This window comes from Balaenoptera ricei, chromosome 14 (genome assembly GCF_028023285.1).
Source record: "Balaenoptera ricei isolate mBalRic1 chromosome 14, mBalRic1.hap2, whole genome shotgun sequence".
In the NCBI taxonomy this organism is placed as follows: Eukaryota; Metazoa; Chordata; class Mammalia; order Artiodactyla; family Balaenopteridae; genus Balaenoptera; species Balaenoptera ricei.
In genome coordinates, this window is record NC_082652.1 from 23301156 (window position 1) to 23327270 (window position 26115).

General features: G+C 47.5%; 1 protein-coding gene across 1 annotated transcript in view; it reads left to right on the forward strand.

The window, feature by feature from the left end:
* TTC28 (tetratricopeptide repeat domain 28) overlaps positions 1–26115 on the forward strand; it is a 402828-nt gene that overhangs the window by 341788 nt on the left and 34925 nt on the right. Inside the window, exon 12 of the mRNA XM_059895062.1 lies at positions 19379–19519. Coding sequence (XP_059751045.1) covers positions 19379–19519 — 141 coding nt within the window. The remainder of the gene's footprint in view (positions 1–19378; positions 19520–26115) is intronic.

Below are 26115 nucleotides of genomic sequence, written 5' to 3' on the forward strand. Positions count from 1 at the left end.
GAGGGTGAGGGACAGGCCTCCATCCACCGTTCTCACTGCTGTCGCAAGGGGTGGCGGGAGGGCAGGTAAGGAGACTGTTCCTGCTCGGTAGGAGGCTTTGGGAATGTTGCGTTTGACGCATGGTTAAAGTGGAATCTTGCTCTTTGTGGGCCCTTTGAAGGCTCTTTGGAGTTGCCCTGCAGCTTGCTGGACCCACGTGGATGTACCTCTAGTCCTCCATCTTTCTCATGCATGCTCCCTGAGATACCTTCTCAGCCCTTGGCAGCCGGTGCTGCACTTCCTCGGGCCTCCAGGTGGCCTTGTTGGACAGAAGCTGAGATGAGTCATGTCCGCTGTCCCCTCCCTGTGGACCACAAGTGGGCCTGACCCCAGCCAACTCTAGCATTGCCGGCTGGTCCCTCCCCAGCCGGGCAGCGGCAAGAGTGGGACAGTGAGACTCCCCCTCCCCCAGCAAGAGTTGGGCTCCTGGCCCTCCAGTCTCTCTCCCAGCTTCAGGTGCACATTTCCAGGCTCTGTGAGTGGTACCCCCTGAAAACACCCCCACCAGGCTCGAGGTGGGAGAGGCACCCTTCACTCCTTGCCCAAGAGGGTGTGATGGGGACTCACTGTGTGGGGGGAGCTCTCACCAAAGAATCTGTTCACGAGTCTCCTTACCCCCTTCTCTCTGGGCCCTCTTTGACCCTTGATCTTGCTGGGTACCCAAGAGTCCTAGGACAGGTTCTCAGAGCCATTTCCTGTGGGCATCCGCACATGGGGAGCTGAGGCAGAGCGCCCGCCCCTCAGTGGTGACGTTAACAGGCACCTCAGTTAAAAAGGTCTCTTTCTGACATTCTGTTCCCTACACACACGCACGCACGCACGCGTGCGCACGCGGCTATCCTACAGGCTTCTCTGCCCACACGATAGGAGCAGTGTTCACTTGGTGGGGGGATAGAGGGGCTTTTTCATCCTCACTTGGTTTCCTTTTAAACCAATTTAAATATTTACCTCAAGTATATTTTACTTCTAGAGTTAAAAGAAAGTAAACAAGATTGCTACCATACTATTTTTTCCCTAGTTTTTGGCACTTTTACCAAGGAAAGCACATATTGGTATGGCTAAAAATCCTATTACGTGCTTGTAGTACAACACAGTGATAACTTTTAACTGTACAGCCTGCCTTTTACAAAGGGCTTCACCTATGCTCTCTTTTGGTGCTCAAAGCAATTCTGTGTGGTCAGGATGACTTTCTTTCCTGGATGTACCTGGGCTTGTGAATGTGTGTCTCCTTCTCATGCAGGGCACACATGTATTGGCAGAATTGGGAAGAGAAAAGCGTCCATTGCCTGCTGGTTCCATCATTTCAGCAGTCCCATCATTATCCCCACTTTAGAAGAGAGGCTTGCTTACCCTGGGTTACAGGTGGTGAGCAGGAGAGGGGGAGTCAAGCCTGGGTCTCCCCAGTGCTGGGCCTTGGCTCTTTCCACTACAGCACACAGTGTCTGTGTTGGCTGAAAGGGTCTTTACTGATGTGATGAAGCCAAATCGACAGTGGAGAGGGTTCTGGAGTTGCATTGTCAGGAGAGCTCTCCATTGCCAACACTTTCTCAGCAGAGATTTCAAAAATGAGAGACCAAGTAATGGGACCTTCCAATTGATTACAGTCTTTCCATCCTCTTGCACAGAGGCTATTGAGCTAGTAGTGGAAGTGAAACCTTCTCATTTGTTTGATCACTGTGTTTACTGAAGGAAGAAAAGCTAGGAAAAAACCCATGTTCCTCCTCTTAAGTACAGACTAGATAATTCCAGGCCGTGATATACTCAGGGTATTCACAAAGTGCTTCTGAGTTAAAACTGTTCTGGATCCCAAAGGCAGGAGGCTTTTTTGTTTTTAATTCAAATGATCACTTTAAGAAGGCATTTCGGAAGAGGACTTTTAATATCACTTTAACAACCATAGCACATATCAGAACTTACTGATTGTGTGTGTGTGTGTGTGTGTGTGTGTGTGTGTGTGTGTGTGTGTGTAGATTCCTGGAAGGTGAATATAATCATTTGTCTTCAGACCAACAGAAGGTTTGTTCTGTAAATACTAACTGTTAGATAATAGTGTGGATTACCATCTTGAGATGATACAAAGAAAAGTAATTTCTAGAGTCAAGTAGAGGAGCAAGGAATTAAACCTAGTTTCATCCTAATATAAGCATTTCCAGCGAGATGAGTAGGTGACAGTGACTTTGACTTTCTGATAAGAAACAGCAATACCCCTGGGCAGCGCTGACAGTGAATGCTGTGGTGGGGTGGGGGGAGGCGGGAGGGGGGCAGACACCAGTAGTGTGGACTTGAACCAGTGGATTTAACCTCAGAGTCTGCTGTTGCTGTACGAATTCCCTCTGGTTGTGAAGTATGGTACATGATATGAGTGGCCTCACTGGGAAGGGTTTTCTGAGAATAGCCTTCACCTTGCTCCTGCCCTCCCGGGTGATTCTGGCACATCTTTCTCTGGTGTGCAGCTCACACTCTTCCTACCCACTGAACTCTTGCTGGCCTATCTTCTGTGTGCCCCACAATGTGGAATGATGCCAGGGCAACTTGGGCAGCTGTGGCACTGGCTCTCTGCAGTAAGGCCACATAGGTCTCCAAGGACACCTCTCAATCCTCCTCTTCCTGTCCCCCAAAAACAATCCTCTCAGAAGTTTGCTTAAACCAAAAAGGGGGATTTATAATGTTATGGGGGCGAGGAGTCCCGTGAAACCCAAGGGCAAGCTTAGGATAGGAGAGGAAAGCTGTGGGGAGCCCTGGGCTGCACAGGGCAGCTGGTTCCCATCACTGCTCAACCACTTCCTTGTGCACCCCCTGCTGCAGACCCTCCGCTTTGCTCCTTGCTTCTAGTCCCAGAGTGAGAAAAGGGCCACCCTAAGCAGCTGCTGTGCTCACAGCCACAGGAAGTCACCCTCAGCTTTCCCTGAATTCCAACACACAAATTCTCGGGAAAGGCATCTGATTGGCTCGCTTAGAGCAGACGTCCATCTCTGGTCCAGTCAGCAGTGGGCATCATCAGGTATAAACTTGGTGCTAGGAACTCTCCTCTGTGGCCCTATGGATCAGGGAGGCAATTTCTAGAAGTAGAATTGTTATGACCAGGGCAAGGGCAGATGCCCCAAAGTTGTCTACTACACCACCACCTCCTCCCATCCTGAAGTTATAGCCTGTTTTCCTGCTTTAAAGCCTCACATCAGCATCTCTGTTTCTTTGGTTCTTCTATATGAGACACGACGGAGTAGGACGCTTCTTCTCCAGCTCCTCCTTTCCTTGCTGTCCCTAAAAGTAAGCCCCAGGCTCTTTTCATCTTAAGTTTCACTTATAATCACTACGAAAAAACAGACAGGGACTAGCAAGTAATTCACATGGGAAAATTTCAAAAGGTCTCCGAAATCTCGAGTTCCCAAAGTCGCATGTCTTTAGTTTCTGAGACTCTTGCTAAGTGGCTTCTGGGATTTTCAGCTTCTGGTCTTTTCAGCTGTTGGCTGACTGGCTGTGCAAAGCCCAGTAAATGCCCATGGTACCTGTCTTCTGTGCATCTTTTCATATCTCCAAGACATTCTCTGCCACCTAGTTCTGGACTCCTGTAACGCAGGGTGCCGGCACAGTCAGACCTGGCCTCGTTATCAGGAAGCCCAAAATGATTACACACAGTGGCAGCAAATGAACTAACTCTTGCCTCCTCAAGTTTTTTCAGTTATAAAGAGGTCTTTGTTTTGAAAGAAGGGGCATTTCCTGCCCTTGAGCTGATTCCGTCAGACATGGGACTAGTGACACAGGAGCCGCCTCACTGACCTGTGCGCCCAAAACTGAAGATGGGGATTCTCACCCATTGTTCTAGCTTCAGGGTTGCAAATGTTGGTCTTTGGCAAGTAACTGGTTATCAGTGCAAAAGAAGCCTAGAGACAGGGTGGGGGGGCGAAGAAGGAATGAGTTAGCAAAGGGTCGTTGAAACATAAAGTGTGCTTGTGTAGAGCTTCAGTCACAACTGTCAGAGGGATGACAGAGAGCGTGTACTTGGAGAGATCAGGAGGCCATGCTTGCAAATGAAAATCCTCTCTGGAGCCTCTAGCCAAGCCCTGTCCCCGAGAGTAGGACAGCTCTGGCACGGCTCTGTGGCGGTTGATTCATGGGCCGTTTCCGTCTCTGGGGAAAGCTGCATGTGAACAGCATTTTGGAGCTTGCCTCTGTGACAGCATGATTTATATTCCCCAGAGGAGGGGGCGCTGGTCTCACAGGGTCCCAGGAGCAGATGCTGGCAGAGCAGGTGGGTGCCATGGAGAAGCCACTGCCCATCTGCTGGACTCCCCAGCTCCCTTCTCAGCCCCTCACCAGGACCCGTGCCACCGTCCTGCACCTAGGCCAGCTTGTACTGACTTTAACCTTTGTCCTCACTGTTCTCCATGACCAAAATGATCTAAACCTCAACCTCCCGCCCGACCCTATGCAGGGAGCTGGGGGCGAGGTCCAGCCAGGACTCTGGCTGCTGGGTAAATGCTAAGTCAGGGGCTTGGAGCAAGAACAGAGAACTCTACCTCCGTCGAGGGTCCAGGAAAGGGCCAGGGAGGCAAGTCTGAGCCAGAATCCTTTGGCCTAGAGAGCCACAGGGGTGGGGAGATAGTGTCAGGCCCAGGGGGCAGGACAGGCAGGCAGGCCAAGGGTCCAGAGCTGGGCCAACAGGACTGGAATGTGGGCAGAACAGGGAGAAAGGCGTTCAGTGCAGCCCCAGCTTCCCAGTTCTGTGCAGCCTCCCGTCTCCTCTTCTCCCACCTTGCCACCCAGCCCACATCCTTTCTCTCCTTCCAGGCCTCTGGTCTCCCCTTTGCTGAACTGTGACCACCTTTTTTGTCTGCAAAGCCGGCGCTTCTCTGCCTTTCCTTCTGTTTCAGATCATGGCCATCAGAAGGGTGACCAAAACCAGGCCATGTGTCCAAGTGCTCCAGGGGCTCTCTGTGCACAACCACTAGCTGTTTATCCGTTCATATTCTCATATTTGGCCCCTCTCTCTTTCTCTCTCTCTCTCTCTCTGTCTCATCCCCTGCTGATACTTCATTTAATCTATCTCTATACACGTACACCGCACTATGTAATAATTTATTTTTTGTGTTGCAGAGATTAGTTTGTCAAGGATAGAGGCTGTCTTCATTTGGAGTGATCCCAGCCCCAGCTAAGGGCTTGGCACACACTGGTTGCACAATGAATGGTTTTGAGGGTTGGTTGACCTGATGGCCAGATGGATGAATGAGTGGCACCAAAGTTTATCTTGCTTAACTGAATTCCTCTCAGGATTTGGTAATAGCAGGATTTAGTATATGTTTTTTAATTAACATATGGTATGTATCAGTCAGGATCAAAACAAGAACAAGAAACCACCCAGTAATTTGAACATAGATAGATAGATGCTCTAACAGAGATTAGAATGAAAAGGGATTGGGTAGTAAAAGTATTGTAAAGAATACAGGAATAGCAGGTGTAAGGAGCAGTCACTACCCCTGAGATTGAGTACCCGAGGAGGAAGGCCCCAACCCAACCCACCCCCATCGAGGGCTGAGGACCTTGTTGGAGAGGCACTGCCATGGCTCACTCAGTGGCAGAGAAGTTGCTGTGGTGCCACACCAGTGGAACTTGCTGGAAATCCACCCTCAGAATTTGCTGGAAATATGCTGTCTAGGGTGCTATGGGAAGCTGTTCACAGGGAGGTGTCTCAGTCCACTACAGAACCACCCTAGGGGTGGTCACCAGGGCAAGTTGATGGCCACTGGAGGCTGCTGGCTGCCGTGCACTGCAGAACGGGGGTTGTGGGGAAACCACCCGAGCTGCAGGCACTGGACGCTGGAGAAGGCACCTGCCCACCAGGAGCCCGCCGAACAAGCACAGCAGAACCAGGAGGGCAGAACCCCTTCCTCCTGCCTGTCTCTCCAGAGCTGCCTACTGACAATGCTCAGAACTGTGCCCACTGGCAAAGGAAAAAATATTTAAAGGGCTGTGGTCCATTATCTCAGAGCAGGCAATGCAGAGTGAATTTGGAGCACAGAGGCAATAAATGGATAACTGGCACACGGTAAATTTTATTCTTCTGGTGTCAGTTCTATGCGTTTTAATACATGTATAGATTTGTGTGACCACTACCATGATCAGGATACAGAAAAGTTCCATAACCCAAATAACTCTGTCTTTTTATAGTCATATCCTATACCTCCCTCTACCCCTAACCCCTGGCGACCATTGTATGAAGGTACCACAGTTTGCTTATCCATTCACTTGCTGAAGAAACTTTGGGTTGGTTCTCGTTTGGGGTAGTTATGACTAGAACTGCTATAAATATTCATTGACAGGTTTTTATGTAACCTAAGTTTCCATTTCTTTAGGGTAAATAGGGTAAATAAATTCATTTCTTCAGGAGTGGAATTGCTGGGTCATATGGTAAATATGTATTTCATTTTATAAGAAACTGAAAAGTATTTTTGAGAATGACTATACCATTCTGCATCCCCACCAGCAGTATATGAGGGTTCCAGTTGATCTGTCTCACCAGCACCTGATATTGTCAGCATTTTAAAATATGAGCCATTCAAATAGATGTGTAGTGACATCTTTTAATTTTCATTTCTCTAATGGCAAAATAATATTGAACATTTCTTCATGTGTTTATTTGCCATCCTTATATTTTCTTTGGCGAAGTGACTGTTCAAGTCTTTTGCCCATTTTTCAAATTGAGCTGTATGTTTTCTTGTTGAGTTTAAAAGTTCTTTATATATTCTAGATATTTTATATATTATAGATATAAGTCCTCTGACAGATATGTGGTTTACAAATATTTTCTCTCAGTCCATAGCTTGTCTTTTTCTTCTCTTAACAGTGTATTTCACAGAGCAAAAGTTCTTAATTTTTATGATATCAGTTTTATCAATATTTTCTTTCTGGATCATGCTTTTGGTGAAATGAATCTAAGAAATATGTCACTAACCCCAGGTCACAAAAATTTTCTCCTATATTTTCTTCTAAGAGTTTTATAGTTTTACATTGTTATATTTAGATCTGTGATTCATTTTGACTTAGTTTTTGTATAGTGTGTAAGATTTAGTCTGAGGTTCATTTTTAGAAGGTTCATTTTTTTGTATGTGGATGTCCAGTTGTTCCCAAACCATTTATTGAAAAGACTTCCTCTGCTAAGCTGTCTTTGCACCTTTGTCTAAAGTTAATTGTCCATATTCAGATGGGTCTATTTTTGGACGCTATTCTGTTTCATTGATCTATATTTCTATCCTTTTACCAATACCACACTATCTTTGTTACTGTAGCTTTATAACAAGTCTTAAAATCTGGCACTGTCATTCCTCCAACTTTATTCTACTTCTTTAAAATTGCTTTCCCTGCTCTAGTTCATTTGCCTTTTCATATAAATTTTAGAATCAGCTTCTCTACAGCAACATAAATGGCTTGATATTTTGACTGGAATTATGTTAAACTTATAGATCAATTTGGGAAAAACTGCTGTCATTATTATGTTGAGTCTTAAAATCCATGAACATGGTATGTCTTTTCATTTATTTAAATCTTTTTTTGATTTCTTTCATCACATTTTGTAGTTTTCAGCATACATACCATATACATGTTTTGTTAGATTTACACCTAAGTATTTTATTTTTGGAGCTATTATAAATGGAACCATTTAAAAATTTCATTTTGTAATTGTTTGTTGCTAGTATATAGAAATGCTGAGTTTTTTGTGTTGATATTGTATCCCACAACCTTGTGAAACTCAGTGGTTTTAGGAGTCTTTTTGTATAGAGTCTTTTCTACATAGACAGTAATGTCTTCTGTAAGTAGATTCTTTTCTTCCTTTCCAATCTGTTTACTCTTTTATTTCCTTCTGTTGCCTTTTTGCACTGGCTAAGACTGCCAGGACTGTGTTGAATATGAATGGTGTGAGCTGACATCCTTACCTTGTTCCCAAGGTGAGCATTCAGTCTTTCATCATAAAGGATGGTATCAGCCGTAGGCTTGTTGTAGCTGCTCTGTATCAGGTTGATGAAGTTCTCTTTTATTCTTAGTTTGTAAGTTTTCATTATGAATTGGTGTTAGATTTTGTCAAATGCTTTTCTGCATCAAATGATTTAAACATGTATTTTTTTTCTTTAGTCTGTTAATATGGTGGATTATATTGATTGATTTTTCAAATATTGAACAAACTTTACATTCCTGGAATAACCATACTCCCCTTTGACTGTGGTGTATAATACTTTTTGTTTGTTATGTCTGTTTGCATTTGATCTGTGGAATATTGGTCTGCAGGGGTTTTTTCCCCATATTATCTTCGTCTGCTTTTGGTATCAGGGTAATATAAGCCTCATAAAATGAGTTGGGAAGTGTTCTTTCTTCAGGTTCCTGGAAGAGATTGTGTAGAATTGGTATTATTTCTTCTTTAAATGTTTAGTAGAATTTGCCATTGAAACCATCTGGACCTGGAGATTCCTAGTTTGGATGGTTTTCAACTATGAATATAATTCTTTAGTAGTTATAGGGCTATTCAGGTTATCTATTTCATTTTGGATGAGTTTTAGTAGTTTGTGGTTTGTGAGTAATTGATCCATTTTATCTAAGTTGTTGAATCCATATGTGTAGAGTTGTTTGTAGTATTCCTTTTTTATCCCTTTAATTTCTGTGGGGTCAATAGTTACATTTCCTCTTTCATTCCCAATATTGATAAATTTTGCCTTTTCTCCTCTTGGTCTGCCTGGATAGAGATTTTATTGATTTTTAAAATTTTTTTCACAGAACCAACTTTTTGCTTTATCATTTTTTAAAAAAGATATTGTTTTACTCTTTTCAATTTCATTGATCCCTGCTCTATTATTTTACTGCCTCTGTTTGTTTTGGTTTATTTTACTCTATTTTTTTCTAGTTTATTAAAGTGGAAGCTTAGTTATTAATATCAGCCCTTTTTATCTTTTTTTTAAATTGAAGTATTGTTGATTTACAATGTTGTGTTAGTTTCAAGTGTATAGCAAAGTGGTTCAGTTATATGTATATCCTTTTGCATATTCTTTTCCATTATAGTTATTACAAGATATTGAATATAGTTTCCTGTGCCATACAGTAGGGCCTCACTGTTCATTTTATATACAGTAGTGTGTATCTTTTAATCCCACCTCCTAATTTATCCCTCCCCCCTTTCCCCTTTGGTAACCATAAGTTTGTTTTCTATGTCTGTGAGACTGTTTCTGTTTTGTAAATAAGTCCATTTATATCATTTTTTTAGATGCCACATACAAGTGATATCATATGATATTTGTCTTTCTCTGTCTGACTTACTTCACTTAGTATGATAATGTCTAGGTCCATCCATGTTGCTGCAAATGGCATTATTTCATTCTTATTTATGGCTGAGTAATATTCCATTGTGTGTGTGTATATATGTGTATGTATGTATATATATACACATATATACACATATGTATATACATACACACACACACACACACACACACACACACACACACACCCCACATCTTCTTTATCCATCCCTCTGTCAATGGATATTTAGGTACTTCCATGTCTTGGCTATTGTAAATAGTGCTGCTATGAACATTGAGATGCATGTTTCTTTTTGAATTAGAGTTTTCATCTTTTCTGGATATATGCCCAGGAGTGGGATTGTTGGATCATATGGTAACTCTATTTTTAGTTTTTTAAGGAACTTCCATACTGTTCTCCATAGTGGCTGCACCAATTTACATTCCCACCAACAGTGTAGGAGTGTTCCCTTTTCTCCAAATCCTTTCCAGGATTTATTCTTTGTAGACTTTTTGATGAAGGTTGTTGCTGACCAGTGTAAGGTGATTCCTCATTGTAGTTGTGGTTTGCATTTCTCTAATAATTAGTGATGTTGAGTGTCTTTTCTTGTGCCTCTTGGCCATCTGTGTGTTTTCTTTGGAGAAATGTCTATTTAGGTCTTCTGCTCATTTTTTGATTGGGTTGTTTTTTTGTTTTGATATTGAGCTGTATGAGCTGTTTGTATATTTTGGAAATTAAGCCCTTGTTGGTCGCATCATTTGCAAATATTTTCTCCCAGTTCGTAGGTTGTCTTTTCCTTTTGTTTGTGGTTTCCTTTTCTGTGCAAAAGCTTATAAGTTTTATTGGGTCTCATTTGTTTATTTTTGTTTTTATTTCTTTTGCCTTGGGAGACTGACCTAAGAAAACATTACTACAATTTATGTCAGAGAAGGTTTTGCTTATGTTCTCTTCTAGGAGTTTTATGATGTCATGTCTTTAAGTCTTTAAGCCATTTTGAGTTTATTTTTGTGTATGGTGTGAGGGAGAGTTCTAACTTCATTGATTTACATGCAGCTGTCCAGCTTTCCCAACACCACTTGCTAAAGAAACTATCTTTTCTCCATTGTATATGTTTACCTCCTTTGTTAAAGATTAACTGACCATGTGTGGTCTATTCTGTTCCATTGATCTATATGTCTGTTTTTGTGCCAATACCACGCTGTTTTGATTACTGTAGCTTTGTAGTATTGTCTGAAGTCTGGGAGGGTTATGCCTCCAGCTTTGTTCTTTTTCCTCAGAATTGCTTTGGCAATTCTGGGTCTTTAGTTGTTCCATATAAATTTTAGGATTGTTTGTTCTAGTTCTGTGAAAAATTCCATGGGATAATTTGATAGGGATCACATTAAATCTTAAATTGCTTTGGGTAGTATGGCCATTTTAACAATATTAATTCTTCCACTCCAAGATCGTGGGATGTCTTTCCATTTCTTTGAATCATCTTCAATTTCCTTTATCAATGTTTTATAGTTCTCATCATATAAATCTTTTACCTCCTTGGTCAGGTTTATTCCAGGTATTTTTTTAATGGGATTTTAAAAGGGATTTTTTTTTAACTTTCTCTTTCTGATATTTCATTGTTAGTGTAGAGAAATGCAGTAGATTTCTGTATGTTAATATCGTATCCTTCTACCTTGCTGAATTCATTTATCAGTTTTAATAGTTTTTGTGTGGAGTCTTTAGGGTTTTCTATCTAGAGTATCATGTCATCTGCATATAATGACAATTTTACCTCTTCCCTTCCAATTTGGATGCCTTTTATTTCTTTTTCTTGTCTGATTGCTGTAGCTGGGACTTCCAGAATACTGTGTTGAATAGAAGTGGTGATAGTGGGCATCCTTGTCTTGTTCCCGATTTTAGTGGGAAGGCTTTCAGCTTTTCACCATTGAGTGTTATGTTGGCTCTGGGTTTGTCATAAATAGCTTTTATCATGTTGAGATAAGCTCCCTCTATACCCACTTTGGTGAGAGTTTTTATCATGAATGGATGAAGCATTTTATCAAATGCTTTTTCTGCATCTATTGAGATAATCATGTGGTTTTTGTCTTTTGTTATTGTGGTGTATCACATTCATTTGCATATGTTGAACCTTCCTTGTGACCTTGGAATGAATCCAACTTGATCATGGTTATGATCCATTTTGTGTGTTGTTGGATTTGTTTTGCTAATATTTTGTTGTGGATTTTTGCATCTATACAAAGATATTGGCCTATAACTTTCTTTTTTGGTAGTGTCTTTGTCTGGTTTTGGTATCAGGGTGATTGTTGGCTTCATAGAATGACTTTGGGAATGTTCCCTCCTCTTCAGTCTTTTGGAAGAGTTTGAGAAGGATTGGTATAAGTTCTTTGTATGTTTGGCAGAATTCCCCAGTGAAGCCATCTGGTCCTGAACTTTTGTTTGCAGGGAGGTTTTTTTTTTTTTTTTTTTTTTATTACAGATTCTATTTCACTTCTAGTGATTGGTCAGTTCAAATTATCTATTTCTTCTTGATTCACTTTTGGTGGGCTGTATGTTTCTAGAAACTTGTCCATTTCTTTTAGATTGTCCAAATTGTTGGCATATAATTGTTCATATAATTGTTTTTATGCTTCTTTGTATTTCTGTGGTATTGGTTATTTATCCTTTTTCATTTCTTATTTTGTTTATTTGGGTCCTCTCTCTTTTCTTCTTGGTGAGCCTGGCCAGAGGTTTGTCAATTTTGTCTGTCCTTTCAAAAAACCAGATCTTGGTTTTATTGATTTTTCTATTGTTATTTTTATCTCTATTTTATTTATTTCCTCTCTTTATTATTTCTTTTCTTCTGCTGACGTTAGGTTTTGTTTCTTCTTTTTCTAATTCTTTTAGGTGGTAGGTTAGGTTATTTGAGATTTTTCTGTTTTTTTGAGGAAGGCCTGTATCACTATGGACTTCCCTCTTACGATGTTTTTGCTGCATCCCATAGATTTTGTATGGTTGTGTGTTTATTGTCTTGAGGTATTTTTTAATTTCCTCTTTGATTTCATCCTTCACCCACTGGTTTTTTAGTAGCATGTTTTTTAGTCTCCATGTAATCATTTTTTTCTTGTTTTTCTCTCTGTGGTTGATCTCTAGTTTCATGCCGTTGTGGTCACAAAAGATGCTTGAAATAATTTCTATCCTCTTAAATTTGTTGAGGCTTGTTTTGTGTTCTAGTATGTGGTATACCCTAGAGAATGTTCCATGTACGCTTGAAAAGAATGTATATTCTGTGCCTTTGGATGTAATGTCCTGAAAATATCAATTAAGTCTAACTGTTCTATTGTGTCATTTAGGATCTCTGTTGCCTTATTGATTTTCTGTCTGAAAGGTCTGTCCATTGATGTCAGTGGGGTGTTGAAGTCTCCTACTGTTATTGTATTCCCATCAGTTTCTCCCTTTATGTCTGTTAGTATTCATTTTATGTATTTAGGTGCTCCTATATTGGGTGCCTTTATGTTAATGAGTGTAATGTCACCTTCTTGTATTGATCCTTTTGTCATTATATAGTGTCTTTCTTTATCTTTCTTTATGGCCTTTGTTTTAAAGTCTGTTTTGTCTGATATGAGTATTGCTACCCCCACCTTCTTGTTATTGCAGCCCTTTCTTTTTTAATATAAGCATTTAATGCTATTTACTTATCTCTAAGGCTTTATCTATGTCCCACAAATTTATGTTGTATTTTCAGTTTTGTTCAGTTCAAAATATTTTCCTAGTTTCTCTTAAGGCTTCTTCTTTGACAGTAATTTAGAAGTGTGTTGTTTAGTTTCCAAGCGTTTGGAGATTTTCCTGTTAACTTTCTTTTTTTTGCTTTCAAATCTAATTCCATGGTGGGCAGAGGGCATATTTTGCATTATTTAAAATTTGTTAAGGTTGTTTTATGACCCAAGGTATGGTCTATTCTAAGGAATATTCTCCATGCATTTGACAAGAATATGTGTTGTACTTTTGTTGGGTGGAGTTTTCTCTAAATTTCAATTATATTCAGTTGGTTGATGGTATTGTTCAGTTCTTCCGTATCTTGTTGATTTTCTGTCTACCAGTTCTGTCAACTACTAAGAAAGGAGTATTAAAATCTCTGTCAATTTATCCACCTCTCTTTTCAGTTCTGTCAGTTTTTACATCATGTATTTTGAAGCTCTGCTGATAGGTGAATACACATTGAGAACCATTTTATGTTCCTGGTGAATTGGCCCTCTTATCATTGTGTAATGTCCCTCTTTATCCCTGGTAATTTTCTTTGCTTTGACATCTACTTTGATATTAACGTAACCACTCCAGCTTTGTTTTGAATACTATTTGCATGATATATCTTTTTGTATCCTTTTACTTTAAACCTTCCTGTATCATATTTGAAGAGAATTTCTTGTAAAAGCATTTAATTAGATTGTGTTTTTAAATTCCATTCTGTCAGTCTCTGTATTTAGACCATTTACTTTTAATGTAATTATTGATATGTGTGGATTTATGTATGTCATATTAATATTTGTTTTTCATTTGAGTCTCTGTTTTTCATTCCTCTGTTTCCCCTTTCCTGCCTTATTTTGGGTTATTTGAACTTTTTTTTTGAAGTCCCTTAATTTATCTCTTGTGTCTTTGACTATGTTTCTTTTTATAGCTTTTTAAATAGTTGTTCTAGAGATTATAATATATATATACTTTTTATAGTCTGCAGTTTACTTACTATTGATACTTTATTAATTCAAGAGAAATATAAAAGTCTTATCACCATATGGGAATCTTTACCAGCACCCCGCCCCATCTTGTATTTGTCTTACATACTACATCTACCTACATTAAAACTCCAGGGACTTCCCTGGTGGTGCAGTGGTTAAGAATCTGCCTGCCAATGCGGGGGACATGGGTTTGATCCCTGGTCTGGGAAGACCCCACATGCCGCGGAGCAGCTAAGCCCGTGCACCACAACTACTGAGCCTGCACTCTAGAGCCCGCAAGCCACAACTACTGAAGCCCGCGTACCACAACTACTGAAGCCCATGTGCCTAGAGCCCATGCTCCGCAACAAGAGAAAACACCGCAGTGAAAAGCCCATGCACCGCAATGAAGAGCAGTCCCTGCTCACCACAACTAGAGAAAGCCTGCGCACAGCAACGAAGACCCAACACAGCCAAAAATAAATAAATAAAAAATAAAACTAAATTTATTAAAAAATATATAAATAAAAATAAATAAATAAAACTCCAGCAGACAGTGTTAGGAGAAGAATAGTCTATTATATCTACTCAGACATTTGATATTTCTGTTACTCTCCCTTCTTTGCTGATGTTCCTAGTTCTTTCTGGTGTCATTTCCCTTCTATCTGAATGACTTCCATTAGCAATTATTTTAGAGTAGGTCAACTGACAGGATTTGTCTGTGGCCTGGAACATGAGAACAGAAATGAAAGAATAAGAAAAATGGGAGATTTTCTGTAGTGTCTCTGAGCCAGAAACAGAGGGCTTCTCCTGGAGGTCTCTGTTCACACTGATTCCTGCTTCTACATCTGGGGGTTTCAGAGAGATCTGTCTGATGGATTTCACAGGGACAAAGAATGTGAATCTTAGTACTGATTTGGTGGCACTTTGAATTCTGGTCTTCTTCACTCATTTGCCTGATATTGTTTACTTTTCACATTCCTCAGATATCCTGTTCTGTGCAGCCCATCAAGAATTTATAGTTGTATTCAGTTGGAAAGGTGGGGTGGAATGTGTTTTTACTCCATTTTACCTAGAACCAGAACGTGGTATAGCAGGATATTTATAACAAATTCTTAATAACATTTATTAAGTGAATAAATGAATGAGATATCAAACAGTTGGTCCCAACCTCTCTCCTCAGCACCAGACTTGGATTTCTAATAGTCTCCAGCCCTTCTGGAAGGAAGACCATCTAAATAATTGGATCAGTATCTGCATACTTGGCATCACCAACTCAGTGTCCTGTCTGCACTTTTAGCATGTCCAAACTGAACCCCTTCCTCTTCCACTGAAGACTAGCTTCTACTTTCAGTTTCTCTATCTGCCATAAATTAACTGCTAGTTGTCTTTTACCCTTTCCCTTCAATGAGTTTCAGGAAGATAAGTTCTCTGTTTGGCAATGTTTCTCCTGTTAGTTCTCACTTTCTCACTCTCAGCCTTGCCACCCTAGTTCACAGGTCTAGACTAATGAGATAGCCAGCCCAACCACAGGACAAGCAGAACCATTGTTTGTGACAATAGAGAGCAAAGAATGAGGAGGAACCAGGAAGGTGGGTTTACAGCCAGCCTTGTCCATTTGTGTAGGGAGACAGGGGATGGGAGCTCGAGGCAGAGGAGGGAGCCGCTTCCCAGACCTCAGAGCCCGAGGGCTTGTGGAAAGCTTGCCTCACCTGGCGTGTTGAGACCCAGGGCACATTAATGTATTAACACAATAGTAACTCCTGAGAATGGGGTTTCTAGTAGGTGTGAGGGACCAACAGTCCCCACTGGGCTCGACCCCGGGCCTTCAGGGCTGCTTCTGAGTAGGTGCTTGTAATAGCCACCTGACTTTCTCCTTCCCGTGTAATCGGCATTCTCCAGTCTGGGCCAGTTGACTGTCTCTCAGACAGCAGCCCTGAGCCCACTACCCCCTGCTTAGAGGCCTGGACTGACAGCTCTCTACTGCCTTCCAAGTTCAAGGCCTTCCGCCACTCTCTCCTTCCTCTCTGCCACTCTTTCCCTCTGCTCCAGCTCACCTGGGTTATTCCCTGGGCCCCAGAGAGTCCCCACACTGTCTTATCTCCACATCTCCTCATACTGTTCCATCCCCCCACTCCCAGCCACCACCCCAGCCTCTACCTGTCATAGTTGTATCCTTCAGATGCCGCTCAGATGCAGCTAATTCCAGGAAAGCTCTTATGCCCTCCCTCTCTTTGCTATAGGCTGATACCCTCCTGCCTCCTTCTTAACCCACCTTAGCCAGTAGTCACTAGTCATACAGGATGGTATGTGCCTTGAAGGCAGGCGTAGTGAGACTCTCTTCTGTTTGGCCTTTGTGGTTCTTGCACGTAGGTCCTGCTCAGTAATCCTTGCTGGATCAAAGTGAATGGCATCAGACTAACTGATATGCCATCTCTAGAAAGTCTCTCAGAGAAATGAGGGGGCTGTGATTGTGATATGGCGACCGTTGATGGCAAGACACTCGGTATCCCTGCTGTATAGATGAGGCTTGTTTTGTAAATGGGAGATTCCCTTATCTGTGACATCGCCTGTTTGTTTTTCCCTTCAGTGTTAATACTTTGAAGGGTCAGGAAATAGGAAACAACCCCATTAAGTATGAGATCCTGAGGGCTGACAACACGGGCGAGCGGAGCTGCAAGATAATGGAGGCCGATACCGGTTCCAGCCAATTCTTCTCGCCTTTGCAAAGCACCGAATGACAGGCAGATTTCTCAGCTCCAAGCAGGCCGTCGCGTTCAGATGATAAATGTGTCCCTGGACAGAAGAGCTTGTTGAGTGATATTTACCAGGGTCTCTGTGAAGGGCCCTCAGCTCCCAAGGGAGCATTTTAAGCCTTCAGCTGCTCACCCTGTCGACTGACGCCCGTGGGGTGGCGAGAGGAATAAAACCTCGCTCCTGCTCTCCAACAGGATGGAAGCCATGGTGATTTGTTTAGGTGCTCGGAAGTTTCCTGGTTCCTGTTTCCTGTATTCATCCCCTCCCTCCCCTAGTCAAACCCCAGCAGAAAGAGACTTGGAATGTGTGAGACACTTAGAGCCTTAGAGGGGGAGGGGCGGGGAGGTCAGGTCTGGCTCTACCACTTAGTGCTCCTTGGCCAAGTTCCTCAGCTTCTCCAGACCTCAGTCTCCTCAGAAATAAAGTGGAGATGACGAGAACTGCCTCACAGGCTTGTTGGACAGATAGGATTAAATCTGTGTAAAAATACTTTGCATGTTGTAAAATGCTCTCCAGTATAGGCATTCGTTCAGCAGTTCCTCTTTGCGTACCTGCTGTATGCTGGGCACTGTGCTGGGTTTGAAGGGTCATGTCCAGATTGTGTGGCTGGGAAGAAAGGCAGGCTAATGCCTTTACCAGCCATTGGTGTGGTTCTGGAATGAAGGAGAGCAGCTGGCTCAGAAATCGTACCTCTCTGCCGTCCTTGAAGACCGCCCCAGTCCTGACACTTCTCTGGGGCTCCGGCCCCTGGGGTCCTCTCCCAGTGATGGGACGTTTGCGTGACCTTCTGCAAGGAGCACTGCTGAGTCGGAATCTGGTGCCTGATGCCAGGTTCTCCAGAGGAACAGATAGGGCACGTGCGCGCACACACACACAGACACATGCATGGAAGTTTATTGTGAGGAATTGGCTCACACCGTAATGAAGGCTGAGAAGTCCCAGATCTGTCATGGGCGAGCTGGACACGCAGGAGAGCCGGTGATGTAAGTTCCAATCTGTCCACATCTGAAGGGGGAGGAGACCCGTGTCCCAGCTCAAAGGCAGGTAGGCAGGCAGGGAGTGCTCTCTTACTCCCCCTTTTTGTTCTATTCAGGCCCTCAGTGGATTGAATGGGGCCCACCCACATGGGGAGAGCAGTTTGCTTTCCTCAGTCTACAGGTTCCAATGTTAATCTCTCAGAAACGCCCTCATAGCCACACCTAGGATAACGTTTCACCAAATGTCTGGGCCCCCCTGGGCCCAGTCAAGTTGACACATAAAATGGACATCTCACCAGGGCTGACGTTCACTTAGAGCCTTCAGGTTTACTAAGCAGCTTCACACACTGCGTCTCATTTGGCTCTGTGACGAACCAGTGAGGGGGTCATTCCCCTTCTCTGTCCTGTAATTCTGATGCCACGGGCTCACCAGCCTAGCCATTTGAAGCAGGCCATGCTCACCTTAAACCCAAATCTCAATGCGCCGAGCCTTTTCCCTCTGGGCAGCAGGAAGTCTGTTCCTTTCCAGATCCCACTTCTCCAGCATGTGAGTGGCTTACATGCCTGGTCTGTGAGTCTGTCCTCTGCCTCCAGTGCCCTGGCACTCTCCACTCTTCCCCTCTGCTCCTTAGGCAGCAGGAGGCTTTAATCAAAGTTGCCATGTGGGTTGGGTGTCATCTGTGGGCCAGACATCACTCAGCATTTCCCCAAAGTCTGGATGTAATCAGGATGCTGAAGGAAGACGGGGCTCCACATAGAGGTCTGCCCTCGCTGAGCCTCAGCCTCGGTGGACTTGGACCCGGTGAGGACCAGGGGAGGCCAGCGCCCCCTCGGCCACCTTCGTGACCATGTCATCACGTCTGTCTTGGCCTCACAGGGCCATAGGACACAGCTTTTACATTTAATATGCCCTTGGTTATTTTAATCATACTGATGAATCAGGGCACTCCTGGGTACTTCTATTTATTTAAAATCCATTGTGAGATGTTCTTTTACAGTCTGTCACAGAGGAAATATGAATTTATTAATTCAAAAATTATAACACCCTCATGCTGAGCTTGGAAATGGGCTCCAGTCAGCAACGTTTCTCAAGCCTACATTTCGAAGTCCCCCTCTGCCTGGCATTGCAACCACTCGTGTGCATGTTTGTCTCCTCGTCTGGAAAAATGCCTTTGGGGGCTGCGTGTGCCCCCACCTGGCATGGTGCCTGGCACAGGTAGGTGCTTAATTACTGGTTCTGGGCTGGAATGGACTGGGGCTCCTGCCACACAGCACACTCACCCAAGCTCTGCGCTGGCGGAGCAGCCGGCTGGCAGTCAGGACACAGCAAATGGTGCCATTCGTTCAGCAAATGGTGGTTGAGCACCCGGTCTGTGTCGGGCACACACTGGATGCAGGGAGTGCAGCCTGGGTGCCGGCCCAGCCCTTTCCTGCAGCGGGTTCACAGGGGACGCAGCCAGCGGAGTGCGACACGAGCGGGCAGGGTGCAGGCTGCGGGGAGCAGGAGGGGGACGTGGGACGTGGGGAGCAGGAGGAGACTCAGGAGGTGCCGCGCTGGGCCGTGCTGGGTGCTGGACTGACGGGGCCTCGGAGCAGGCTTGCAGCAGCGCTCAGCGCCCTTTCTCTGCCATTTCCCCACAGGGCCTGTGCCAGCAGTGAGACAGAGAGTGAAGCCGGAGACATCATGGACCAGCAGTTTGAGGAGATGAACAACAGGCTCAACTCGGTCACCGACCCCACTGGCTTTCTTCGGATGGTTCGCCGCAACAACCTCTTTAACAGGTATGTGTGGTCCTGCCTCCTGGGCTGGTGCCAGGCAGGGCGCCCGGCAGCGTGGATAGCGTGCTTTCGGGGGATGCTCCTTCTGGCTGCTTGGGCTTCTGGCTGGGATGTGAGTCTGCAGGAGCGAGCGTGGTACTCCCGGGCCCCCGCTCCCCGGGGCCTGGGCGTCACAGCAGCCCCTCCGGGTGAGGGGGAGGAAGCGGTAGCAGGCTTGATGTGACAGTCCGCCTTGGCTGGGACGGGAGGCCCAGGGGACGGTCGGCCGCTTCTTCCCGTGACCTTGGAGCTGATTTCCCAGACACCAGGCAGAAGCCACACAGAGTGACTTCACATACTTCTTCGCCAGCTTTTGCCAGTAACTCACGGCCAGGCCCCTGTGTTGACCTTCCTGGCCTGAGACTGAGGGAGGCCCGAAAGAGTGGATGCCAGCATTGCTGGAGGGAGAGCCCGTCCAGACCCAGGCCCCATCTCCCCGTTACTTGACCAGATAGACCTCAGCGGCGTCGAGATGGGTCAGGGTTGAAATTGCCAACCAGCACACCCCTGCACCTTTTCACCGGGGGTGACAGCCGAGCTGCGTCCAAATAAACAGGAGCAGGCAGTTGGGGTTGAGGGGCACCTGTCCCGCTGTCATTTGGTTGCCTGGCAACAACCTGGGAGTCACATTTGGAGAGAACTTTCCAGAAGGACATCCCAGACTCTCTGAGGTCCCTGCCTTTGAAGGGCAGCAGGTTGAGCCAGGCACACAGGAGGGAGTGACTGTGCTCTGGGTGGAGGCAGCCTCTGCCGGGCTGCCCTGTGTGGGGGGCATTGTGTGCCCCGTCTGCTCCTACTCCAGGCCCTGGTTTCCTCTCATTATTGTGCTGTCACGGTGACAAACGTGTGTTTACTTTCCCAGGGGCGAGCCGAGTGGGACGGGAGCCAGGAGCTGGGGCTGTAGGAAGTGGCAACTTGGCTGAAAGGACGCCAGGACCTCAGTCTGGTTCACCCCCAGCTTCCTCTTCAGCCCTGCCCCCTTTGCAGGTGTCCCTCATGGCTTTAATTTTGTGGAGGGACAGGGCCAGGCGCGAGGAGGCGGGTCGGGCCCGGCTCCGCCCTCTGCTGCTGCTTCTCGGCCTCTGAGGCAGGTGATTCTCGACTCTGCCTGGTGCTGTGATCCATGGTTGTGAACTAGGGCGCGAAGAGCTTGGGGCTCAGGTCTGGCCTTGCCGCGTGCCAGCTGTGGGACCCTAGGCAGGCGACTTCACCACTGTCAGCCTGTTTCCTCGTTGCTGAAGTGGGAACAAGCTTCCTACTTTTCAGGGTTCCCTTAACATGAGAATTGAGGAGCTAATGTATGAGCAACACATGACAGGCTTCCTAATGCACGTGTACTCGTGGTGACTTTCTACTGTTTTAGGTGTGAAGGACAGTGCTAAACTTGGATTCTTATGATAATGTGGGCGGACAAACTTTCGAAGGGGTGAAATTTGTATGTACCTGTGGAACAGGTGTTCACCACCTTGGGTTGCAGCCTCACCCGCCCTTTTTCTTCCTGTCCCACTTCATGTCCTTTGCTCGCAAGAGAGAGAGAGCCAGCGGCAGGCCGTCAGGCATCCATGGCCAGCCTGATCACAGGCATGCCTGTGGCCAGGAGCCCCTCCTCCAGGGCCTCCGGTGCTAAGGCAAGAAAGGGGTCAAACCAGATGTACCTGGGATCCTAGCTTATCACCCCTGGATGGTAGGTGGTGTGAATTTTGGATCATGGAGTTGCTTGCTTTGGGAAAATGTTTGTTGTCTTTCTGAGCAGCTCTGAGGTAGGTCCAGTGAGCACAGTACCATGGATTAGTTCATTGGTTCGTTTAAACAATGCGGTCTGTGCCCAGGGCCAGGCTGAGGACTGGGCCAGCCCTGAGGCTGGGAGGGGGCAGCAAGGCCTGCAGCACGGGAGCCTGGGGCTCGCTGCCTGGCTCCTCTGTGCCCAGCTCCCTCATCAGGGCCTGACCTGCTCGAAGCCTCAGGCCTGCCCTCAGGAAAACAAAGGGTTAGAAGTGGTCTCTGCACACCCTTCCAATCCTGACCTTCTAGAGACTTCTGAGGGCAGATCGGATGAGGGGAAACAGGCTGCATTCTTTCAGCTTCAGTGCAGGGAGCCAAAGGCCTAAGACAGTTGCCATGCTGTGTGCTCTCTGCTGTTTCCCGACAAGCCCAGGAAGAGGGGTCTCTGGCCTCCATCCTTCCAAGTGACCCACAGAGGCCAAGGTATCCTTGTCGGTTAAGATGGTGTGGGCCCTTGCAAACTTCCAGCCTATCCTCGAGTCTCGCAGCTGAGGGGCACGCACGGGCTGGGAGGGTGGAGACCTGCCCCCACAGCAGGTGCAAAGCTGGGTTTCAGGTCCCACCTCCCAGCTGCCCTGCCGGCCTGTGTGCTGCCCTGCCCTGCGTGGGGTCCCAGGCAGGCCTTTCTTGCTGCCCCTTCGTGACCAGGAGGTGGGCTGGTTTGTCACTGGCTGGGACGGCAGAGCGCTTGTCCCTGGAGCCCACAGAGGTGAAGTGGAAGCAGCCGTGTGTGTAGCAGCACCAGCTCCCCTCTGCAGGGCCCTCCAGCCCCGTGATTCATGGGCTGCTTGGCTCTTTTGTTCCAGGCAGTTTGCTGGACTGGTTTGGCAATGAGGCTGCTGCAGCAGAGGCAAGTCAAGTGAGACTTGGCCTTAGAATTCTCTCTCTCCCCCTCTTTCTCTCTCTCTCTCTCTCCCCACTGCACAGCTAGCTTGGTCTTTGTTCTTGAGGTCTGCACAACCACTATTTTTCTTCTTGCCTGTGCACTTTGGCAGAAAACACAGTTGCATGTCGAGCCCAGGGCAGGCACTGCTAGTGAGGAAATGAGCAGTCTTCTCTCGTTTAGCACCTGACCCTGGGGGCCCCCACTGGGCAAAGCAGCAGCCCCCAGAGAGGGCTCTACCCCTCATCCTGCAGAAGGCTTGGGAAGTTATGCTGAGGGCTGGAAGGCCAGTACGTGTATATGGGTGTGTGTGTGTGTGTATGTGTGTCTGAACCTAGGGGCAGTCAGCAGATCGCATTTGCTGCAGAAAAGAGGAAGAGGAACAGGACAGGCTTTCAGCTGCACCCGGATTCTGGGTCCTAGGGCTGTGCCTTGGCATTGCAGGTGCGCCCAGCCAGAATCCATTAGGACCGGAATCCCAGAGAAATGTTCTGACTTCTGTTGCCACCACTGGCGCAACATGCGTGCTAGGTCTTTACTTTTTCACTTTATGGCAGTATGTGTGATATGGTGCAGAAAGGGGCTTTCCTGTTGCCCAGACATCAGTGGCTAGAGCCAAAGCAGAGGGCAACGAAGTGTCAGGGCTCCCCATTCTAGAGAGGGGGCCAGAGCCCTCCCTCAGCTTTGCAGCCTCCAGCTAGCACCCCGGCCACACACACCCCCAAAAGAAGACCGGGTGGGCGGATCGGCAAGTGAGCCTCCTTGGCCTGGTCGGGGTCCTCCAAGAGAGTCAGTGACCAAGACTGGGGGTCCTGCAGGAAGAGAAGGAGGCACCACCATCCTGTGGGACCAGCCTCCCGTGACTGGGCAGGAGAGAAGAGACCAAAGAGAGGGGCCACCCTGGTGTGGTCTGGGTGCCCACGCCTAGTGTGGCACAGAGGCGTGCCTTCCCAATGGGCGGGTCACATGGGCTCAGCGACAGAGCTAGCATTAGGATCTGTGTCTGGCCATCTCCCAAGACAGTGCTCTAGCTCCCAGATCCCCACCCATCTAATGCTCCTGCCAGATGATCACTCAGCCTTTGCTTGAACTCCTCCAGTGAGAGGGAGCTCACCACCTCCTGAGGCGGTGCATTCTGTCTTTGGACAGCACTGACTAATACAGCTCTGGGGTTCTTTATAAATGAGTGAGTGAGACTTCACAGGTTTGTGGGGGGGACAGGCTTGGACCCACAAATCACCCATGGGTGCAAGGCCCTTTGGAAAGGGGGTTTCTGTGTTAGCATCAGCTGGGCAGGCCACCACACACAGGGTCCTCTTCTCTCCATCCCTGAGCACATAATAAGCCCGTCCCCCCATGACTGCCCAGCTTGGGCCCTGAATGGGGTCAGCAGGCAAAGCCTGTGCAAGGCTGGCCTGGGCATCAGGTTTTTCCAAGGCGACCATCCCCAGGCTTGGCCATGGAGCCTCATGCACATTGCAGCAAAGAGCAGAGTGGGCAGCGGCTGTGGTTTCTGCAGGAGGGCAGTCCCAGGCCCCTTGGTGGTACGTGTGTCACAGCCCTTGACCACCATTCCCAGGAGAGCCCAAGAGCAAGAGAAGAGAAGCCTCGTGCAGCCCAGATTCATCCCTGGGCTTGAGAGGAGTTGGCGTCGCTGGAAGAGCAGGGGTCTCTGCCTGAGCCCACCTCCCGAGGAGGGACCAGACCAGTGAGCCAGGTGCTTGGTGATTAGGTAGGTGAGCAGGCAGAAAGCACCGACAGCTTATTGAATCAGTACTTAAAATGCAGCACTTGACAGCCTTCATCTCCCCGAGGAGACAGCCCTTCACGTGAGGATGTTCATGGCGGAGAGTCACTGAATGCTATCAGAGTCCTTTTTTTTTAATTGAATTGAGGCATCTCTGGCTGCTTGAATATAATGGATTTGCCAATTTATCTTTCCACTGGTACCTTAAAACCCAGGTACTTGTTCAAATCTCAGGCCAGCCAGCCCCTGTTCCCTCAGAAGATGCACTTCAGAGGCCCGGAGGGGATTTTGGAGCATCCAGGTCAGGGCTGGGGGTGGGGAGGAGGGAACCCAAGTGGTTTCACAGGCAGCAGGTGCCCATGGAACAGGAGCTCGGCTCTGTCTGCCAGGGCTGCTCCCAGCTCCTCGGCTGTGAGGCAGGAGGCCCCCCTGAGAAAGGTGGGGGGCTCTGGAGGAGTGGAGGCAGGACCCCCCCAGGCCCAGGACCCTGCTGCTGTGAGCACAGACAGGAAGCCTCCTGAACTGGCCACTGGAAAGTGAAAACATGTGATAAAGACCTCAGAGAAGGTGAGGAGCCAGGCGCCTGAGCAAAGCGGCCGCACCTAGAACGAGCTCAGCACTGTGGCAGGAGGCCTCCTCCTTCTCCTGGCCCCGGACAGCCTGACCTGGGTGCGCCCTGTGCACACACGGCCTGGAGTACAGTGCTCAGTGCAGCGTCTGCCATCCTGGGTGACGGGGCACTCCAGACGAGGGTTCAGGGCCTGAGGCTGTGGCAGCGCTGGGCCTTGGGCTCCCCAGCCTCCTGTTGCCTGACTGCATTGCCAACGGGGCCCTGCCCATGACCTGGGCCTTAGGTGAGATGCTTAACCTAGAGTCTCTGTTTACTCAGCTGTGACAGTGGAGGTGCGGGGGGTGCGGGTGAGACCTGCCTGGTGGGAGGATTCCAGTGATGGCCACGGGTCAGCCCGGCCTGGCCCACCCCAGGAGAGGCCCCCTGTCCCATGGTTCTCTCCTGTCCTCTCCCTCCAGTTGCCCTAAAGATGCCAGACGTGCCCTGGGTGAGTGCTCCTGGCTCAGCTCACTCTGCAGCCCTGTCAGATGGGAAGGACCCGAGTGCCTGGCGGGGAATTGAGCACAGAGGGGAGGACACGGGAAAGGTGGGAAAGGAGAAGACCCTCCAAGGCGCAGGGGGGAAGCCTGCGAGGCAGGCATCCCTGCTTCTCAGCACCTGGAAGAGCAAAGCTGGCTCCTCGGTCAGCTCGCCTGTCATGCTTTCATGCAACGCCCCTTTCCTCGCTGCTCCCCTGTATTCTGCCCGGTCCCTGCCCCTCCTCAGACAAGGGAGGCCTGTTCCAGTCCCGCCTCTGGGTGGAAGTGCGTGCGGAGCCCTGGGAAGTCCTTGCGAATCTCTGGGATGCACCAAGCTTAGGTTTGGGCTCCTCCCTCTGCGCCGAGAGACAGGCGGGAGGGGTGGGATCTCTGGGCCAGGCTGGCTGCCACCATCCCTGGGGTCTTCAGCCTGGGTGGGGCCCCTCCCTTAGTCTCACCTGAGGGGTGCTGAGCCCCTGCTCCCCCATTTCCGCTGCTCACCTCGCTCTCCTTCTTTGACTGTGAAAGCTGAGAAACCAGTGTGTGTGTTGGGGTGGGGGGTGGGTCCCCCCGGGGTGGGTCCCCCCCGGGTGGGTCCCCCCCCACAGTAACTCTGCACGTGACCTCACTCCCCTCTTCAGCAGAGCCCTGACGGGAAGCCAGGGCAACCAGCTTGTGCTGAGTGTGGCAGTTCGGGCCGAGCCTTCCAAGCGCACATCCCCCAGGTGTCCCACGGCCTCCCGGATGCCTGGTAGGCGCACGCCCGCCCCAGTCGGGGCCGTGGCGTGGGGTGCGTCAGTGTGTGAGCCCGAGCGAGTCCCAGCGCACAGGGTCTTCTGCAGGCCCAGGCAGTTATAAATCCCCCTGCCTGGGGAATAGCTCTCTTCATTCCTGCAGGGAGATTCATGAGCCGCAAGTGCTACCCAGACCGCCTGGCTTTTGTCATCATTCCGGAGACATAAACTACCCCGATGCCTCTGCCCTGCCCGGGAGCGTTCCACATATCACCTCGTAGCTCTGCATCCTGCTGGTGCAGAGACCAGGCGGCTCCCCCCTTGC